Source organism: Protomyctophum bolini (genome assembly GCF_963924005.1).
Source record: "Protomyctophum bolini genome assembly, chromosome: 13".
Classification (NCBI taxonomy): domain Eukaryota; kingdom Metazoa; phylum Chordata; class Actinopteri; order Myctophiformes; family Myctophidae; genus Protomyctophum; species Protomyctophum bolini.
Genome location: NC_137874.1, coordinates 12124352 through 12142584, shown reverse-complemented (window position 1 = coordinate 12142584; position 18233 = coordinate 12124352). Strand labels below are relative to the sequence as shown.

General features: G+C 41.9%; 1 protein-coding gene across 3 annotated transcripts in view; it reads right to left on the bottom strand.

Moving 5' to 3' along the window:
- Positions 1-1246: 1246 nt before the first annotated feature.
- arhgef12b (Rho guanine nucleotide exchange factor (GEF) 12b) overlaps positions 1247-18233 on the bottom strand; it is a 52898-nt gene continuing 35911 nt past the window's right edge. For all 3 annotated transcript variants that reach the window (XM_080780570.1, XM_080780571.1, XM_080780572.1), the window contains 14 exons: positions 18125-18233; positions 16749-16863; positions 14160-14260; positions 12932-13009; positions 12723-12798; positions 11415-11582; positions 10918-11005; positions 9788-9868; positions 9540-9634; positions 6610-6897; positions 5613-5873; positions 4965-5185; positions 3953-4025; positions 1247-3456 (listed from right to left, as the gene is read on the bottom strand). The exon at positions 18125-18233 is cut by the window's right edge and continues 17 nt beyond it. In XM_080780570.1, coding sequence (XP_080636696.1) covers positions 3440-3456; positions 3953-4025; positions 4965-5185; positions 5613-5873; positions 6610-6897; positions 9540-9634; positions 9788-9868; positions 10918-11005; positions 11415-11582; positions 12723-12798; positions 12932-13009; positions 14160-14260; positions 16749-16863; positions 18125-18233 — 1771 coding nt within the window. In that variant the 3' untranslated portion in view covers positions 1247-3439. The remainder of the gene's footprint in view (positions 3457-3952; positions 4026-4964; positions 5186-5612; positions 5874-6609; positions 6898-9539; positions 9635-9787; positions 9869-10917; positions 11006-11414; positions 11583-12722; positions 12799-12931; positions 13010-14159; positions 14261-16748; positions 16864-18124) is intronic.

The window sequence follows — 18233 nt, the reverse complement described above, 5'->3', positions numbered from 1 at the left end:
GATAGGATACCCCAACTTCCAGCCCTTCTGGGCACTGGATGCCAGAGGTCAGGAGATGGCCGGGAACACCACGATGGAGAGAGACGCAGAAGAAGACATAATATGATATAAGTCTTATATCATGAGTGTCTTCACAAAATGCCTTCAGAACCACTATATATAATTATACACACCCACATGAGCCTGACCGTCACCTTCCCACTGTCCTGCAGAACTAGCCTATCGTAGATGTACATCATACATACATACATCTACGAGAGTCTAAATGTTAGGCTAAAGTACAACCAGTCTTGTACTGAGCAGCTCCACTGGAGCAGTTGGGGGTAAGTGCCTTGTTCTAGTCTAGGACTAGGCCATACAGTACATGGTCACCTTCACTTAATGTGGCCCGTAGGTTAATATCCAAACACTGTATTGTTGATTTCAGCTGTTACAATTCCAAACATCATATGCAAACATACCCCGCTTTAATTACTTAAAAGTATATATTAGTAACTTAATGACTAGTATTAAAAATGCATTGTCTTTTTTACCTCCAATGTATTTGTACAGTTCAGAAAGTTAACATATTATAATGAAATGCATTTTAAATCAAATAAACATTTGTAAAAATAAAAATAAAATAAAAGATTTTTTTTAAAGATTCCAATAAAAAATAGCAGATCCACTACAGATCCATCTACACTGCGACGCGTTTTCAGATTGTAAATCGGCTATTTTTACTACTGTGTGGCATACAGTACAGTAGAATGATAAAGTAGTAAAATTATGGAAAAGGTTAAAATACAGTTAAAATAAGAGGTTTCTGCACGACAGTAATATGCAATGTGGCCCTCTGGAGTGAGTGTGGAAATATAGTGGCCCTCGCCATCGTGAAAGTCGCCATCCCCTGCTCTAGGCCAAGGGCACTTTAGCAGTGTTGGCGTCAGTGTAAGGATCATGGCATGATGACATGGAATGTGTTGGGGTCTAGAATCCTGTTTAGGCATAACATGGAGCACACGAGCACGAGCATGCTCGACACGAGCAGTCGAGCATGCGCGCACACACGCACGCACACACACACACACACACACACACACACACACACACACACACACACACACACACACACACACACACACACACACACACACACACACACACACACACACACACACACACACACACACACACACACACACACACACACACACACACACACACACACACACACACAGCTGACATGATGAAATGGCACTCCAAAAATGTTCAAAGTTACTTTAATAACATTTGAACACCATATTCATTCATTTAGTTTTGGGGTTTGGCCCATCACCAACATGAAATCTATGAAAATAAAATGAAAATGGCGCAATTGTTCCCTTCATTTAAAATCTATTCATGTTAAAAATAGCCAGTGAACACATTGGAGCTCAATGCAATATAAAATATCTAGGCAAAAAATAAACCTGATTAATATTTCTGAGCTACCTTGACCTCTGCTTTAACTCTTTAATTAGTCTCTGTTAAAACATTACATGATTTTATGTATAAAGTAGGGAAAAACTGCAATGCCAAGGAAGTGTGCGGCTTTCTCTTAGTTTAAGAGATAGTGTACATTTTACATTTTTCCTATACATACAGTATATAGTCCATAATAATACTGTGTTTATACATTTCTTTCAGTGCTTTTTGATAAGTTTGAATTCATAAAAAAAAAATGCTATAAACCAAGGCAGATTTTCAGATGTTGCCTCGCAGACATTTCGTCTTCTGTCAGGCTAATCTATAAGGCAGACATTGATTTCAGTCCAGTCATGAAAATGAAGTTCTGTGCTCTCACCCAAGAAGCTTACTGAGGCGTAAGCTTGATTTTTTCTTTTACAGCTTGTACCTAGTACTGCAAAGAATGATGTATTACTTACAAGTTTGTTATTTAGTGAAAAGTTCTAAGTGCCTTTCATATAGAATGGCAAAATAGCAATGTCACTAGGAGACTGTCACACGAATCAGTGAAAAGTGGGAAAAGAAATACACTAATAATCTCACCGCTTGCACCAAACTCTTTGAAGTATAATACAACTTTGTTTATCCAAACCTGCGAAGGGAGGCCACTTGGAAAAAAAGGTTCATATACAGTAGCATAGTGTTTATCATGTGACCTAGCAGTCCACTGGTTCTCAATGTGGGTTACTGGGACTTTAGGGTTAGGGTTAGGGGAATTAAAAAGGTCAAGAATCACTGATTTATTCTTTTGCATAGCCTCACTCTTAAGTTGATATACCCCCAACTCTGCAGTTGGGGGTATTTCAGGAGGTGGACTGCATCAAATCAACATTTGTGGTGCTAGTGAGAAGAAAGTCTGCAGCAATGTGCTGTGGCCAAAATATTGAGAACACCGTTGGTTACATTACCAACACAATTTAAATTTATATTAAAACCACTTAAACCCTACTATATCCTCCAGGGGTCTATACTGGGTCCCCTCCTTTTCCCGCCTCTACAACAAATCTCTTAATCGAAAATAGGCAATCTGCAATCGTTGTGGGCTTGTAGATCTACTGTCTTCTTCTTCAAATGGGATGCTGGGGTTCATGTGGTTAACTGCATATTAAAAAGGACATCCAAAATGTGTATGCACAGTTTGCACATGCATTTTGTGTGGTTTCTACAGTGTGTTTAACTTTTACAGCCTTATAGTGTAATAAGCTATTAGTTGCGTGTGACAATAAGAAAATACCATCAATTACACAATTTGATATTCTTTCTCTTCCTTTTTCTGCAAAGACCAGCCCGGTCGGTCATATAAACATGTTCTATTGCAACTATAGACCAACAGTATTAATACCAAAATCCCATTAGGTAAATCAATGCAGACTCTTGCAAACGTAATCATCACCTTCCTTCTACCATTCACCCTGATTGTACCACACAGGTCCTTTGAGGTGATGGGTAAGAGAGACATAGTCCATCACCTTCTAGGTGATGGACTTTTCTTTTCCTTCCATCTTTTTCTTTTCTTTCCCAGAAGAATATTACATATTAACAATGTGGATATTTCAGTGCGTGAAAATTATCTCATTTCGCAGAGGCATGGTATTTTGCCTATCCAATTTCCTGGCCTGCAAACAGGTTGCCTGTGTGCAGTGTCTTGGGTATCGCTTCCTCGTGTTACTCGTCAGTGGTACATGATTGAGTGCAAAAGTAATTCCATGATGTGTTCAGATTGAATGCGCATTAGCATATGTCACCCTATGTTTTTAAGTGTATTAAATCTCGTAAATGCAGAATCAAAGTAAAAAGGGAAAATAAACATACAGTATGACATTGAGCTTAAATGCCACTTTAAGCTGCCACTATTATTCGACAGCAGTATAACAGCATAGGTGGGTGAAGAGGGGAGGGCTGGAGCAGCTCTGCATCCACATTCCTCTGACACTTGGCTTGATGGAACACGTCAGCACTGGATCGTATCTGAAGAGAACCAGAAAGGAGTCATTTTAAAGTGATGGATCTCCTATAGGGGTGCAACAGTTAATTTAACTAATTGATTTAAGCAATTATTTAAAAAAATATATCGATAACCTATGTATTACTCACAAAACCTGTCTGTCTGTCTGTCATGGTCATAACTCAGGCAAGCATCTAACTGAACATACTCAACCTGACATGTGTGCATGTCCCATAATATGACCCGACACCGGGGGTGTGCAGTGCCAATTTGATCGGCCCAACGGTTTCCAAGAACAAAAAAACAAAAAAACCACATATCTGTCTGTCCACGGGTCTGTGGAGGACGCGCAGAACGCAACTGATTGGCCAACCCGACCCGTCGGTTTCGCGGATTGACCAAGTTTCTGCTCACGAGTACACCAGGTAAAGGTGTATTGCACAAATAGGCAGGTGCCTGAGTAGCCCGAAGGGCACTGGTCTAGTTAATCATCATCACAAGTAACTGAATGACACATACCATTGCCCTCATCGGAGTCAGTGGCAGTTTCACCCCTTGTTTGCCGCAGTTGATTGTACTTAGTCTCCACATCCTGAAAGAAAATCATTTGAAGTTTGAGCAGAAGGGTACATACAGTAGAATGAACAGGCACAGCATTTAGAGTGAAGTTTGAGCAGAAGGGTACATACAGTAGAATGAACAGGCACAGCATTTAGAGTGAAGTTTGAGCAGAAGGGTACATACAGTAGAATGAACAGGCACAGCATTTAGAGTGAAGTTTGAGCAGAAGGGTACATACAGTAGAATGAACAGGCACAGCATTTAGAGTGAAGTTTGAGCAGAAGGGTACATACAGTAGAATGAACAGGCACAGCATTTAGAGTGAAGTTTGAGCAGAAGGGTACATACAGTAGAATGAACAGGCACAGCATTTAGAGTGAAGGACAAAATACAGTGTTGGCATCTTGGATAATAACATGGATAATAGGTAAATATATCAGTTGGTGGCAAAAAGGTCTCAGTCATAGGTGAAGATAAAAGATTGTAATGAAACTATAATTAGATTAAAAGTTGAAATTAAACAATAATTAGATTCTGACTTTGAGGTTCCTTAGCAGTGACAGGCTATATTGACTTCATTTACATTTCATGTGATCAACCCATTTTGGGCGGGAACCCCTTTTGGTGTTAGCATTATGTTATGATTTAGCTATTGAAAAATAGCAGATCTACAAGCTCATAGCTACGAGCTTGTAGGTCTGCTATTTTTGAAAAATCGTAAAAATGTGGCGCAAATCTTTGAATATACATTCTTTCAAAGTGAATGTTTTTAACTCGGGCCTAAATGGGTTAATGAACCCTGGCGTACCTATTCTGGGGCAAAGAGATTTGGTGTAGAGGGAAAAAAGGTAGCGTACCAAGTACAGAGTCCTGGGAGACTCTGGTCAACAAAGTAGATTTAAGCGGTCAAGGTGGAAACAAATGAACGAACGAAGAATGAGGCATAAGACAAGCTTTTATAGTCTGCTACCTTCAAATGTTGCAGGTTGGCCTGCAGGAGGCGCAGGTGGGTCATGATCTGCCGGTTGAGGTCGGGTCCGCTGCCCTCAGCAGTCTGTGAGGCGGAGGAGAGCAGCTTCTTCAGGTCGATGTCAGAGTCCCCCTCTGAGTCCCACTGGGCCCCTCCAACGCCATCGTCATCAGTGTTGCTCTCTTCACACCCACCAGGGTAATCCAGCACCACGTAGTTACCTACATGTTATAGATACATCTTTATTGATCGCCGTGCGGGAATTCAGGAGTAGGGTCGGGATCCGAAACCGAAGGAACCGGAAACCAACATTGAGGAACCGATTCCGGTTCCTCAATGTCCTTGACATGAAAACGTTTAGGAACCACTGATATAGAAAGAAAAGAAAAATCCATAAAACTGTTAGTATTTAGAAGACATTTGTAGAATCGGTCTCAGGTCTTAATGGGTTAAGTCAATTGTTATATTGTCAAACATCAATTTCAAACATATCAGTCTACAGTCTACATTTCCCAAATGGAAATGCATGTATTCAGACTGACCGGTGATACAAATGAATGACCACCAGTGGGCAGATATCAAAAACAGATAGGATTCCCCCCAGCATATAGTAACCCTGATGATGTTGATTATGTTCAAGCCTCTCACCACAGCTTTCAGTTGCTACAGAGATTCCTGTGTTGCCGGTTGGGAATTCTGGTGCCTCTGTCTCTTTAGACACGTGTCTTGTCTCGAACGCTTCACTGTCGGGTGACACAGAACATGTCCCCTTCGCCGTGGTGCTGTTCTCGTGATTCCCCAACGAGGCGGTCCTCAGCAGGCATCCAGTGGTCCTGCTAGTGGTCTCCTCCTGACCCGCATCCTCTCTGCTCTTCATGTGGTCGAGTAGTACCTGCTTCAGAATCGCCACTGCGAGACACGACAGTCATGCGTCATTAATATACATTCTAGACCAGCGGTTTTCTGGAGAATATACAATATTCTAAAGAGATGTAATCTACATCCGTAGCACAGTGACGTTACCGTTGAGGTTGCTTTGGAAAATACTAGCTTGTAAAAGAAGCTAGTATGGAACATTTACATGCTATTTTGGCTAACAATGTGATTTTTTTTAAAACATTGAACATTGTTCAACGAGGTTTGCCTAATGACATGCCCAAAATAATGGATAATGTGGTTTAATCACAGTAAGCATAATGCGATTTTACCAACATAAAAACTTATTTTCTCACCAGGCCGAAGGCGTGGCAGAGACTATTGTCTTTTCGCCCCTGTCTGTCCGTCCACCTGCCTGTCTGTCCGTATGTGAACAGCTAATCTCTGGCACTGATCGAAGTGAAACTGTGCACACACACACTCCCTGGAGGCCAGATCAGCACCACGTTTTCACATTGTCCTGTTATCGCACCACCAGGAAGCTGATTTTTGGACATGATCACGCATATCGGTAGACATGATCTCTAATAGTCATGTGATCAAGATGGATCTGTCCGATTTGTCAACACAATTATTCCCAGTAGTAGGAAGTAACTTAATTGAAATCCGTTGCTCTCCCCAGGTTGGCAGAGAGAGGATTACATTAGATATTTGAAAAGATAGGTTACACAATCGTGGGATTAAAAAATAAAAATAAGTAGGAATTTACATGTCCTCAGGGCCTCTTCTGCTCTGGTGGCGGGCATGTCAAAGGCATCGGGCTCTTGGTCGTTGGCAGCTATGTCCTCCTGTGGCATTTCCTGAAGGAAGCTCAGGCCGTCAGGAAGCTCGCCATCAAGGAAGGCCTGGAGTTCTTCTTCATCCACCTCCTCTTCCCCCGCCTCCTCTTCTCTCTCTGCCAGGGCCAACTCCTCTTCCTCCTCGTCTCCCTCGAAGGGGTTGCTGTTCGTCGGTGGAGCTTGCAGGACTGGGGAAGGAGGGCTATCTGTGGGGATACCTAGAAAATGGTGTAACCCTTTAATACATTTCATATCGATTTCATTAGAAATGTTAGTCTTAAAACAATGTACAGATACTACAGATCAATTCATTGTTTTACTTTCAAGACAAGAAAACGAATTGCACAACAATTATTATTTCCTATACTGGACTATGGTGAGAGAGGCCCTTCATGGTGAATTTACCAGAACACCTCTGAAACACACCTTCATTCCTTAAATGTTGTCTTTAATAATATGTGTAATTGTAGGTGGTGTCCTTACAATACGCTTAAGCTAGAAGACATTGGTTACTTTTTGTGTTTTTATTTTAATTATCCCACATACTTAAAATAGTTTTTGAACCGATTCTCATCTGCTTATTCTCTAAGACATACTCAACATCTTTATTTTATTGTGCTCCAGAGAGAGAGGTAGACGTGCTTTTAAGTTCAAAGCACCAGCAGACTGGAACGTCCTGCCCTTGTCTCTTAGATCAATTACTTCCTTTGATGCTTTCAATAATGCATTACTAGTTCATCTTATAGCTGTTCTCGTTTCTGATTGCTCTCTTGTGTTGTCTTGAGACTATCCTATTGGCATCATACTTGTTTATTTGCTGGTTTATATTTTGTTTTGTTGTTCAATGAAAATCTGGGGTTACGAGTATACTGATGTAGTGGGTTAAGATGGGGAAGAGCCTTGGTGCATAATTGTTTGTTTTGTTGCTGTATTGTTTTGTTGTATGTTGTACGCTGAGGACCCCCTTGAAAACTAGTTGCTGCAACTCAAGGGAGTATCCTTTAGTGACATTTCTAAATAAAGTACTTCATCGTACAACAAGCTGCAAAAATAGCTGCTATTTTTATTTTATTTTTTATATTAATGACATGCCCAAAGTAGGTACAGTAGGTTCAAAGTGGTTAAATCTAGGAGAAAACGTCGTTCCCAGATTTAGAATTTGCAATAGTGCGTATTTTTTGGCAAATTAACAAATTAGAAAAGGTATTGTAAATTAAAATAAGGGTTTTGGTATTTGCACAACTCTCAGCAACCAAGTGAACTTTTACTTGAATTATAATATATGTTGGAAGTAACAGAGTGTCTGGTATTTTCAGTGAGACTGATGCCGAATTTAACTGTAACTTTCAGCAATGGCATGCTTGGCCACATTGTCTGAGCTCTGCCTGAAGGGAGGCCCACTGTCTCAACTTTCAAAACACTAATGTACGGTAGGCTATAAAACCTGCTGCACGCACGCACAGTACACTTCAGATTTTTTCAATCATACAGTATCTCCATATATGGGTCTTCACTAATGCTCACTATAGGGACGGTACCATGTCTGTCTACACGCTCTGTGCCTCAGGGATGAGCTGTGACGATGACATCATCAGCAGGGATTTCAAGTTCATGGAAACTAAGGCCTGTATTTTTTTTTTAATTTTAAGGTTGTATTCATATACAGAAGAAAGTAAGAGTGACTCAATCTGTTGGTGGCACAGAGAACATCCATGCTAGCCACTGGGTAGCAGTGGAAAAAACTAATGGTCTACATTAGTACTATCCTTCCAGTCCAAAAGAAACGCATGCATCTTCTTCATCATGACATACTGTATTTCAGAGTGAAACAACATACTGTACATGTAACATTAGGAGGCATTTGATTTGAACTAACTAAGGTAATTACAGCTGAAGATTGATTTATGGTTGGATGTCATATTATTGGTTCAAATTGGTTTGTTCAGATCTACATCAGCACGGCCCGGGGCCGGCCTAGCGGTCCAGGCACCTCCTAGCGTGTTGCGGGTTCGAGTCCCGATCCCGACGACAGCATGTTTTACATCAAAAATAAAATACGATTTGATTTTGATATAAGAACACAAAGAAATAAAATGTCTTTGTTACTATTTGTAGTTTTATGTTGTATATTTTATGCGTATGTGTACAAATTGACCGGGCTGTGATCTAAAAGGTTTAACCACTCTATAATAAAACAATAATGAATAGATGAATGTTGACTTGAGACGAATAGTGAAAAAGTGCAGATCTACAAGCTCACATGCAATGCAACACATTGTGAGCTCGTAGATCACTGCAGCTCCGACCGTGAGCTGCAGGGTCATACACTTAATCGCTTATTCTGATCACTCAAGAAAACAAAACGGGGAAAAAAATGTCTTTCATAATGACCAAATACGCTGCACAGTGTTTTGTCCCAAAGGGGCTTCTGTAAGGAAGGCAAACGAGCCTATGACCTATAGCGTGCATGCTCTGAGCTACGGTGCGTTCTGGGTGGAGTTTATCCCATTCAGGATTTTGGTGTTTTAAGGATTATGTTATACAAATCTTTGAATATATATTCTGTCCCATTTGAGCGCTTTGAACTCAAATCTTTGCTTCTGCGTGGTCGCTGGAACAACATATTTTCAGATGGACATGAAAAAGTTTGAGCACCACTGGCGGAGAAACATAGGTTTTTCAGAAAACTGTTGATGATTTAGAAGACATTTTTAGAATCTAGTCTCCGGTCTAAAGGGGGAAATTATTATTTATTTCGCTTCTACCACTGGTTGTTGGATATAATAACATCAGATTACTGTAGGAAACGCGCTGGTGCGGAATTCTCCTTCAATCTCAACGTTAGTTGTAGCTACTGCACCTGGAGGCTGCAAACACCCAGTTGATGTGCAGTCAGAATCCTTGCTTGGCTTGGGCTCCTCAGTATTGATGATCTCAATAGCATCCCGCTCAGCTCTGAACACACACACACACACACACACACACACACACACACACACACACACACACACACACACACACACACACACACACACACACACACACAACTGTTAAAAGATACAGTGGAAAAGGTGACAAATAATAGGATTCTTCCACTGGTGAACTCACTCAGTCTGACTTAGAGGTATGATGTTGTTGTGTGGTTTGGTTTTCATGGTTTCAGCACACTGCGTGATCAAACACTGCCACCTGAGGGAACATGGTTCACACAACACAATGAGAACGTCAACAAACCTGTGTCATTTTATTTATATATATATGCCATTTTGACAGTTTTCTGAAAAAACTATGTTTCTATGTCAGTGGTTCTTTGATTTTTCAAAAATAGCAGACCTACAAGCTCGTAGCGTGCCACTCGGTGGCGCTATGAGCTTGTAGATCTGCTAATTTTCAATAGCTAAAGCATAGCATAATGCTAACATCAAAAGGGGTTCCCGCCCAAAATGGGATATATTAGGGATGCACCGAAAGGGAAATTCTTGGTCAATACCGAATATAGGAAACAGTTGGCCCGAAAACCGAATACCGAATATCCAAATATGTTTAATATTATATTTATTTTTGCCTACCTATTGCTGTCATTGCCGTACCTTAAAGCTACCTGATTTATGTAATAGCGTACTGCAGGCGCAGCCATGCTGATTCACGTAATCGCGTAGGACAAAATGAAACCAGCCGGACCAACGTTAATCATGGCTTAAGGTAGGACCCGCATTTTAGCCCTGAAACATGACTGTCATGATGATTATCATGACAGTCATGCTCACGACTCTTGCAGCGCGCTGATAGCTACACACTAGTAGTGTGCGACTGTGCGTGTGTGCATGCGTGCAGAGTGTGACTGTGCAGTGCCAGTGTAGCCTAATGGGGCTTTGCTAGGCAGACAAAGTAACACAGTAACAGAGTTACAGAATCAAACCACTTGGCAACCCAACTACAATACACAAGCTATCTCTCTGGTTGTTGTTCAATCATGACTGTGTGCTACACAGTGACAGATTTGTTATGCTCTGGACGTTCCTGAGCCGCGCGCACGGGCGCATGTTAGGGGGAACACTTACATGCGTTAATTGCGTTAAATATTATTATATTATTATATTATATATATAGAGCGTCATACGCTTTTCACATTTAGAACAATGGTTTAGAACAGTGGTGCCCTTTCCTTCCTGATGCAGAAAGGGTTGTGAACCAGTGGCTCAGTGAGAGCGTTGGGAAGTGATGGCAGACAGACTTACGTCCTCTGGTCCGATATGGTCTGTGCCATCAGCTCGTAGATCTGGGCTCCGTTGTCCGACATGGACAACACAAAGAAGGACTTGTTGTCTGAGGGTGACAAGATACACACCACTCCTCGCCGTCATTAAACAACAAAATATAGACTTCATGTGCAAATCCCCATTAAAAGTACTACACATATCCATAATATCTACACGACAAACAAATTCTACAGCATGTCAGATACTGATTTAAAGATCTAATTATTAGACCCATGAAATGTAATAATATATCAGATTCTAATACATTACATTTCATGGCCTGCCGTGGTGATTTGACGATGATACCCAGAGACAGATTCGACAGCCTAAGTACAATACTTTCAGACTAATTTTGCAGCTCGGTGCACAAAGACAACGTGCGTGAGATAAGAACATTACAGTAGATGTGCTTACCAGTGGCCACAGAGCGCACCAGCACAGTGTTGAGGTAAGAACATTACAGTAGATGTGCTTACCAGTGGCCACAGAGCGCACCAGCACAGTGTTGAGTTTGATGATGGGACTGAAGATGTGTTTGGTGTCAGAGTTCCCGGCCAGGTTCTTGCTGTGGCACTTCAACACCAGACGCTCGTCCTGTTTCTGGAGAAGGACAAGGATGTCTTCCAGCAGCAGGGTGTACAACTCTAGAGGGACACCCACAGGGACACAGGGTTTAACCCATTCTGACCTGAGATCAGATTCTAAAAATGTCTTCTACATCCTGACAGTTTTCCATTCTGACCTGAGATCAGATTCTAAAAAAGTTCTTCTATGTCAGTCGCTCTTCGATTTTTCAAAAATAGCAGACCTACAAGCTCGTAGCGCGCCACTCGGTGGCGCGCTACCCTCAATCAGTCCCACTAGGGAAAAACCAGGGGCACACAATCCTTTGGAACTACTCCAGAACTACTCTGCCAGGACTGGGAGGTACACATCTGGCATATATATATATATATATATATATATATATATATATATATATATATATATATATATATATATATAGTGAAAATATTCGCAATGCTACACATTGTGAGTTTGTATATGATTGCAAGACACCGTTATGTGACCAAGTATAAAATAATGCTTAAGTGGTTAATCCATTAATTGATAATAATAATAAAAACACAATAACAACAAAATAATCATAAAAAGAAAATAATCGACAAGTCCAAAACCACTGCTGGGGGTGAACTTGTATTTGAATTGATTTTAACATCAACTCTAAAACCCAGGAGGATATCAGACAGTAGACAATAATTGCTCAGATCGACAGACAGCAGCAGTTTATATAGATTCAGAGTGTAGTCATTATGCTGTATTTACTGTGCCATTGTCCTGCGTAGCTATATTTTATCACAGGAAGGGTTTCAGACAAAGTGTTCCATCTGAAGAATGAAATGCATACAACGGACATTTCCATTCACAGAAGAGCTGCACTTTCATGTCAGACATGTAAGATACTGTAGAGGAAGTCCTCGATCCATGGGGGCCAACGTGATGTGTTTGTTCCATATGATTACGGTTTCCATAGCAATGTAAAGTGTCATCAGGTTCCCCAGCAAAGTAGCTGGCTGTGGCTGTCAGCACGGTTTCCCCCATCTCCTTGTTCTTCTCTTTAACTGTGTGTGTGTGTGTGTGTGTGTGTGTGTGTGTGTGTGTGTGTGTGTGTGTGTGTGTGTGTGTGTGTGTGTGTGTGTGAGAGAGCGGGCGTGCGTGCGTGTGCATGCGCGCGCGCGTGTGTGCGTGCGTGTGTGTGTGTGTGCGTGCGTGCGTTGGCATACCAATAGTCTTGTCTTTATTGACCTTCCAGGAGAGAGGTCCTTCATGTATCATCTTCCTCTTCGTCAGGTCCAGATTCTGTATAAATGCAAGTTTGATCATATCACTGATATTGTACTCTGCGAGCAGGCACACACGTTAACTCTCTCTTAGGGTTGCTTAAAAAAGATTCAACAAAAACAATAAAGAGAAACACTGCGGTTTTACTCACTTTGAACTCAGAGATCATGGGGTTTTCACTTTGTTTAAGTGAAGCCAGGTCTAACCTTCTCTGGTACTCCTCCAGCCTCTATTGAGAGAAGCAATAGAGGCATATGTTTTATGACCGTTGTTATACCATTTCTATTTCTGTGAAATAGAAAGTGCAACTGTAAAATCCACACTGGACCACTTTAGTTTACAATTTAGGCATTTAGCAGACGCTCTTAATCTAGAGCGATTTACAGTAAGCAAGAACAACACATGGTAATACATCAAATACATAGAAATAGTCACCAAGAATCGTCGTCTCAGAGTAGAATATCTGAATATCTACAAGTGGGCTTGACAATAAGAAAATGATAGGAAGGCATATTTCTGCAATGAGTGGCATGTACGTACTTTCTCAAATGTTATAACCCACCAAATCTTGCACTACTCTGACCTCTTTGATGAAACGTGTAAAATAACAATACAGTTGATAATCAACAATAAACAATATAAAGGTGATATTGTCTGTATACTCGTTTACAATTCAGCACATACTGCACAAATTACTGTCATCATATTTTATTTGTTAAATCTTTATAAAAAAAAGTAGAAGTAGAAGTATATTCATATAACTGTGCGAACACAATCAACAAACTAATTGTACAAATATCCAAAATATGACAGTTGCACACCTCCACTTTAATTGGCACACAAAACAACATCAATGGTTACGAGTTTCGGAAAAGAGCCTTTACCAGAGCATGCTTTGAAATGTGTAAACAAGTGGAAATGGAGTGGAGTACCGGTATTTCGTCCTCTTTGACCTGTACAGTACTACCATTCTCATATTTTGGATATGTACACTGGATTTGTTGAAGTGTAACCTCTTTTGCAGTGGTTCCCAAAGTGGGGACCCCCAGAGGTCCTTGAGGGAGTTCCAGGGGGTCCCCAGCTAAATGACAGTTAGGAACCAAAATACCAAATGGTTCTCTCAGAGTTAAATGAACATTGAATTGGGGGTCCCAGAGATATAAATGCCATTAAATGGGGGTCCGTAGACTAATGCATGTCAAACTGGGGGTCCTTGAAATTAAACGGGTTGAGAATTCTTCTCTTATGGGGGTCCCTGGCAAATGGGGGTCCCCAGGCTAATTAGTGTCAATTTGGGGGTCCATGACATGTCAAAATGTGGGACAACTGTTGTAGGGTACTAAACTGATTGGGAAGAGCCTTCTTCATATCTTTCATACCTGTTTGTTCTCAGCCTCCTTGACGGCCTGGTTGACGTGGTTCAGGATCTTCTTGCAGCACTCGCACGCCCTCTTCACCATTGTCCTCTCCTCACTGTCCTCTGCAGAGGTGCACACACACACACACACACACACACACACACACACACACACACACACACACACACACACACACACACACACACACACACACAGTCTGTCTTTACACATTAAAATCTCAAGTGTTAACTCATTTGTTTTTAATTAATGAATCTAGAACAGTGCTCGTTGGGGTGTGATCAGGTGTAATCAATTGGCTAAAAGAAGGGCGAAGTCATGCATCATTGTGATGTCAGAACATCAATGTGATGTCAGAACAGGCTATAGCTCAATATATGGAGTTCATAATATGGAGATCTTTGTCAGGCATGCCCAAATATGGAGTCTATGCAGATGTCAGAACATCATTGTGATGTCAGAACAGGCCAGCTCCATATATGGAGCCTGGACAGGGGCCTTTTGTGGCGGTTCTGGACAACCGTGGGTCCGACCGACTCGACACCGGGCACTGCACCCCCTGTGGTGGTGTGGAACACGTGTGTGTCGAATTTAATGACCGCTCCGCTCTATAACAGACCGATGCCTAATCAAACCCTCGGAGCACCTGCTGTTTCCAACATGACAGCCATGTAAACACACACACACACACACACACACACACACACACACACACACACACACACACACACAGTGTCATTTATTGTGTCATTTATACCAAAGACTCTATAAATGGGACCCAGTGCCTCCCTGCTTGATATATTTATCTATAAACAATGACCACTCAGCCATACATTATCCCTTACATAACTAACACAGCTGCAGTGGTGGAAGGTGGTCTCCCTTCCCTGCTCTTTAGATGCTGTGGTTGGGTAGGACCACTACTGATTCACAGAGGTATTACATTTAGATGCTGTGGTTGGGTAGGTCCACTACTGATTCACAGAGGTATTACATTTAGATGCTGTGGTTGGGTAGGTCCACTACTGATTCACAGAGGTATTACATTTTGATGCTGTGGTTGGGTAGGTCCACTACTGATTCACAGAGGTATTACATTTAGATGCTGTGGTTGGGTAGGTCCACTACTGATTCACAGAGGTATTACATTTAGATGCTGTGGTTGGGTAGGTCCACTACTGATTCACAGAGGTATTACATTTAGATGCTGTGGTTGGGTAGGTCCACTACTGATTCACAGAGGTATTACATTTAGATGCTGTGGTTGGGTAGGTCCACTACTGATTCACAGAGGTATTACATTTAGATGCTGTGGTTGGGTAGGTCCACTACTGATTCACAGAGGTATTACATTTAGATGCTGTGGTTGGGTAGGACCACTACTGATTCACAGAGGTATTACGTTTAGATGCTGTGGTTGGGTAGGTCCACTACTGATTCACAGAGGTATTACGTTTAGATGCTGTGGTTGGGTAGGTCCACTACTGATTCACAGAGGTATTACGTTTAGATGCTGTGGTTGGGTAGGACCACTACTGATTCACAGAGGTATTACGTTTAGATGATGTGGTTGGGTAGGTCCACTACTGATTCACAGAGGTATTACATTTAGATGCTGTGGTTGGGTAGGACGGTAGGACAACTACTGATTCACAGAGGTATTGCATGGAAGTAATCGCAAACCCCAAATGGGTTTTAACTTCAGCAGTAGACATTTCAGCAATTGAGCAGAATTCCCGGGTTCAGATCTCGGGTAAGACAATTGAAACCGGAAAAGCATCCTTGTCTTTTTAGATAAAAAAAAGTACACCTGCTATTCTTTTTACATTTTTGAAAAGAAGAAATAAGTATTTATTTTATGTCATTTTGACTCATGAAAAGGTTTGCAGTGTAAACTAGGGCCCCTTTTCCACCAAAACAACTTCGGTTCTAGAACGGGTTGAGTTCTTTATTTTTTCATGATGGTTAATAGCTTCTTCCAACCTGAATAGTGACACACCCACTTTGGTTCCCACTTCAGGGCAAGAAGAAGTATTTTTTTGGTTCCAGCTCCGAATTAAATTTGGTTCAAAATTAGGACGGGGAAAATAAAGAACGGAACCGGTCCCACTGGGAGAGGAGACCCCGGGGCAGACCAAGGGCAAGGCGCAGTTGGAGGAGGAAATACATTGACTCACTGGCCTTGGAACGTCTCGGGATCCCCCCCAGCCAGGAGGAAGTCACTAATGTGTTGCTCTGGAGAGGGAAGTCTGGAGCACTCTGGTGGAGCTGTTGCCCCCGCGACCCGACTATGGTTAAGCTGTTGAAGATGTTTTGAATGGATGAAGCGGTGGAATAGGGGCCTGCAGGGGGGACGTGGGAGAGGTTCCACAGAAAGAACTCACCGGTGAACTCACCGGTCACAGAAAGAACTCACCGGTGAACTCACCGTTCACAGAATGAACTCACCGGTGGGAGAGGTTCCACAGAATGAACTCACCAGTGGGAGAGGTTCCACAGAATGAACTCACCGGTGTACTAGCTCACACCGGTGACTCAGCGGTGTACTCACCGGTGTACTAGCTCACACCGGTGACTCAGCGGTGTACTCACCGGTGTACTTGGCGATGCTCTCCAGCAGCAGAGGGTATTTGGTCAGCCTCTGCATCTCTATGGGGATGATGTCTTTGAGCTGCAGCCGGCGACACTGACGGTTGCTCTCTGCTTCCTGATCAATGACAGCACACCGTGGAGGCTTACAGTCTATATATATATATCCCATTCTGACCCGAGATCAGATTCTAAAAATGTCTTTTACATCCTGACAGTTTTCATTCTGACCTGAGATCAAATGGAAAAAAATGTCTTCTATGTCAGTCGCTCTTCGATTTTTCAAAAATAGCAGAACTACAAGCTCGTAGCGCCACTCGGTGGCGCGCTATGAGCTTGTAGATCTGTTATTTTTCAATAGCTAAAGCACGACATGATGCTAACACCAAAATGGGTTCCCGCCCAACATGGGATATATATATATACCATCATGTTCCTTCATGTTTGACTTGAACAGTGTGCAAAACGATACATAATGTAACACATTTCTGACCTGAGATCAGATTCTAAAAATGTCTTCTACATCCTGACAGTTTTCTGAAGGTTTCTGTCAGCCAAAAGGGGTTCCCGCCCCAAATGGGTTAATGAATTGAAAGTTTGTCAATCAATCAATCAATCAATCACTCACGCGATGAAGTAAACTTGGGCACTGACCACAAAAGTGTTTAATAAAAAATAAAAAGATCTCACAGAGTTACCACATTCTATAAAAGTTGTCAATTCAGAAAAGGACAAAAACTAAATTAAGCAGATGATGAATAGTTTATGATAATATGTGTTACAGGCAGCTTTACAGCAGCACAATGCTATTGACAACATCAGTGTATGTACTGTTAAAATGTACCTAAACCCATTCAGGACGGGAACCCCTTTTGGTGTTTTAAGCATTACAGTATGTTATTCTTTAGCTGTTGAAAAATAGCAGATCTACAAGCTCATAGCGTGGCACTCGGTGCCACGCTATGAGCTTGTTATTTGAGCTCGCTATTTCTGGAAAATCGTGAAAACGTGGCGCAGATCTTTGAATATATATTCTTTCAGAGCAAACGTTTTTAACTCAGAACTTTGCTTCTGGAGGGTCCCTGGAACAACATATTTTCAGATGGGGGTCGGCGGCCAATTTACATATATTTTTGGGGGTCCTTGTCGACATGACAATGTTTGAGAACGACTGACATGGAAACAAGAGTTTTTCAGAAGAATGTCAGGATTTAGAATCGTCGTCAGGGGGTTAAAGTTTCTGACATTGTACAGTACACGCGGCGTGCGAGAGAGAGAGAGAGAGGCGGGTCAGACTGATTAAAGAACCATGCCCATTCTTCTGTGCGTCAGAATCTGGTCTCTGGTCAGAATGGATTGATAGGATGTGCGTTGTTGACCTGCATGAAGGAGGTGAACCTCTGGTCTTTCTTCTGTCTGCTCTTGATGAGCTCCAGAGCAGACGGCTGGTTGCTGCAGAACGTCCCCACCGCCTGCTTGATCTTCTCC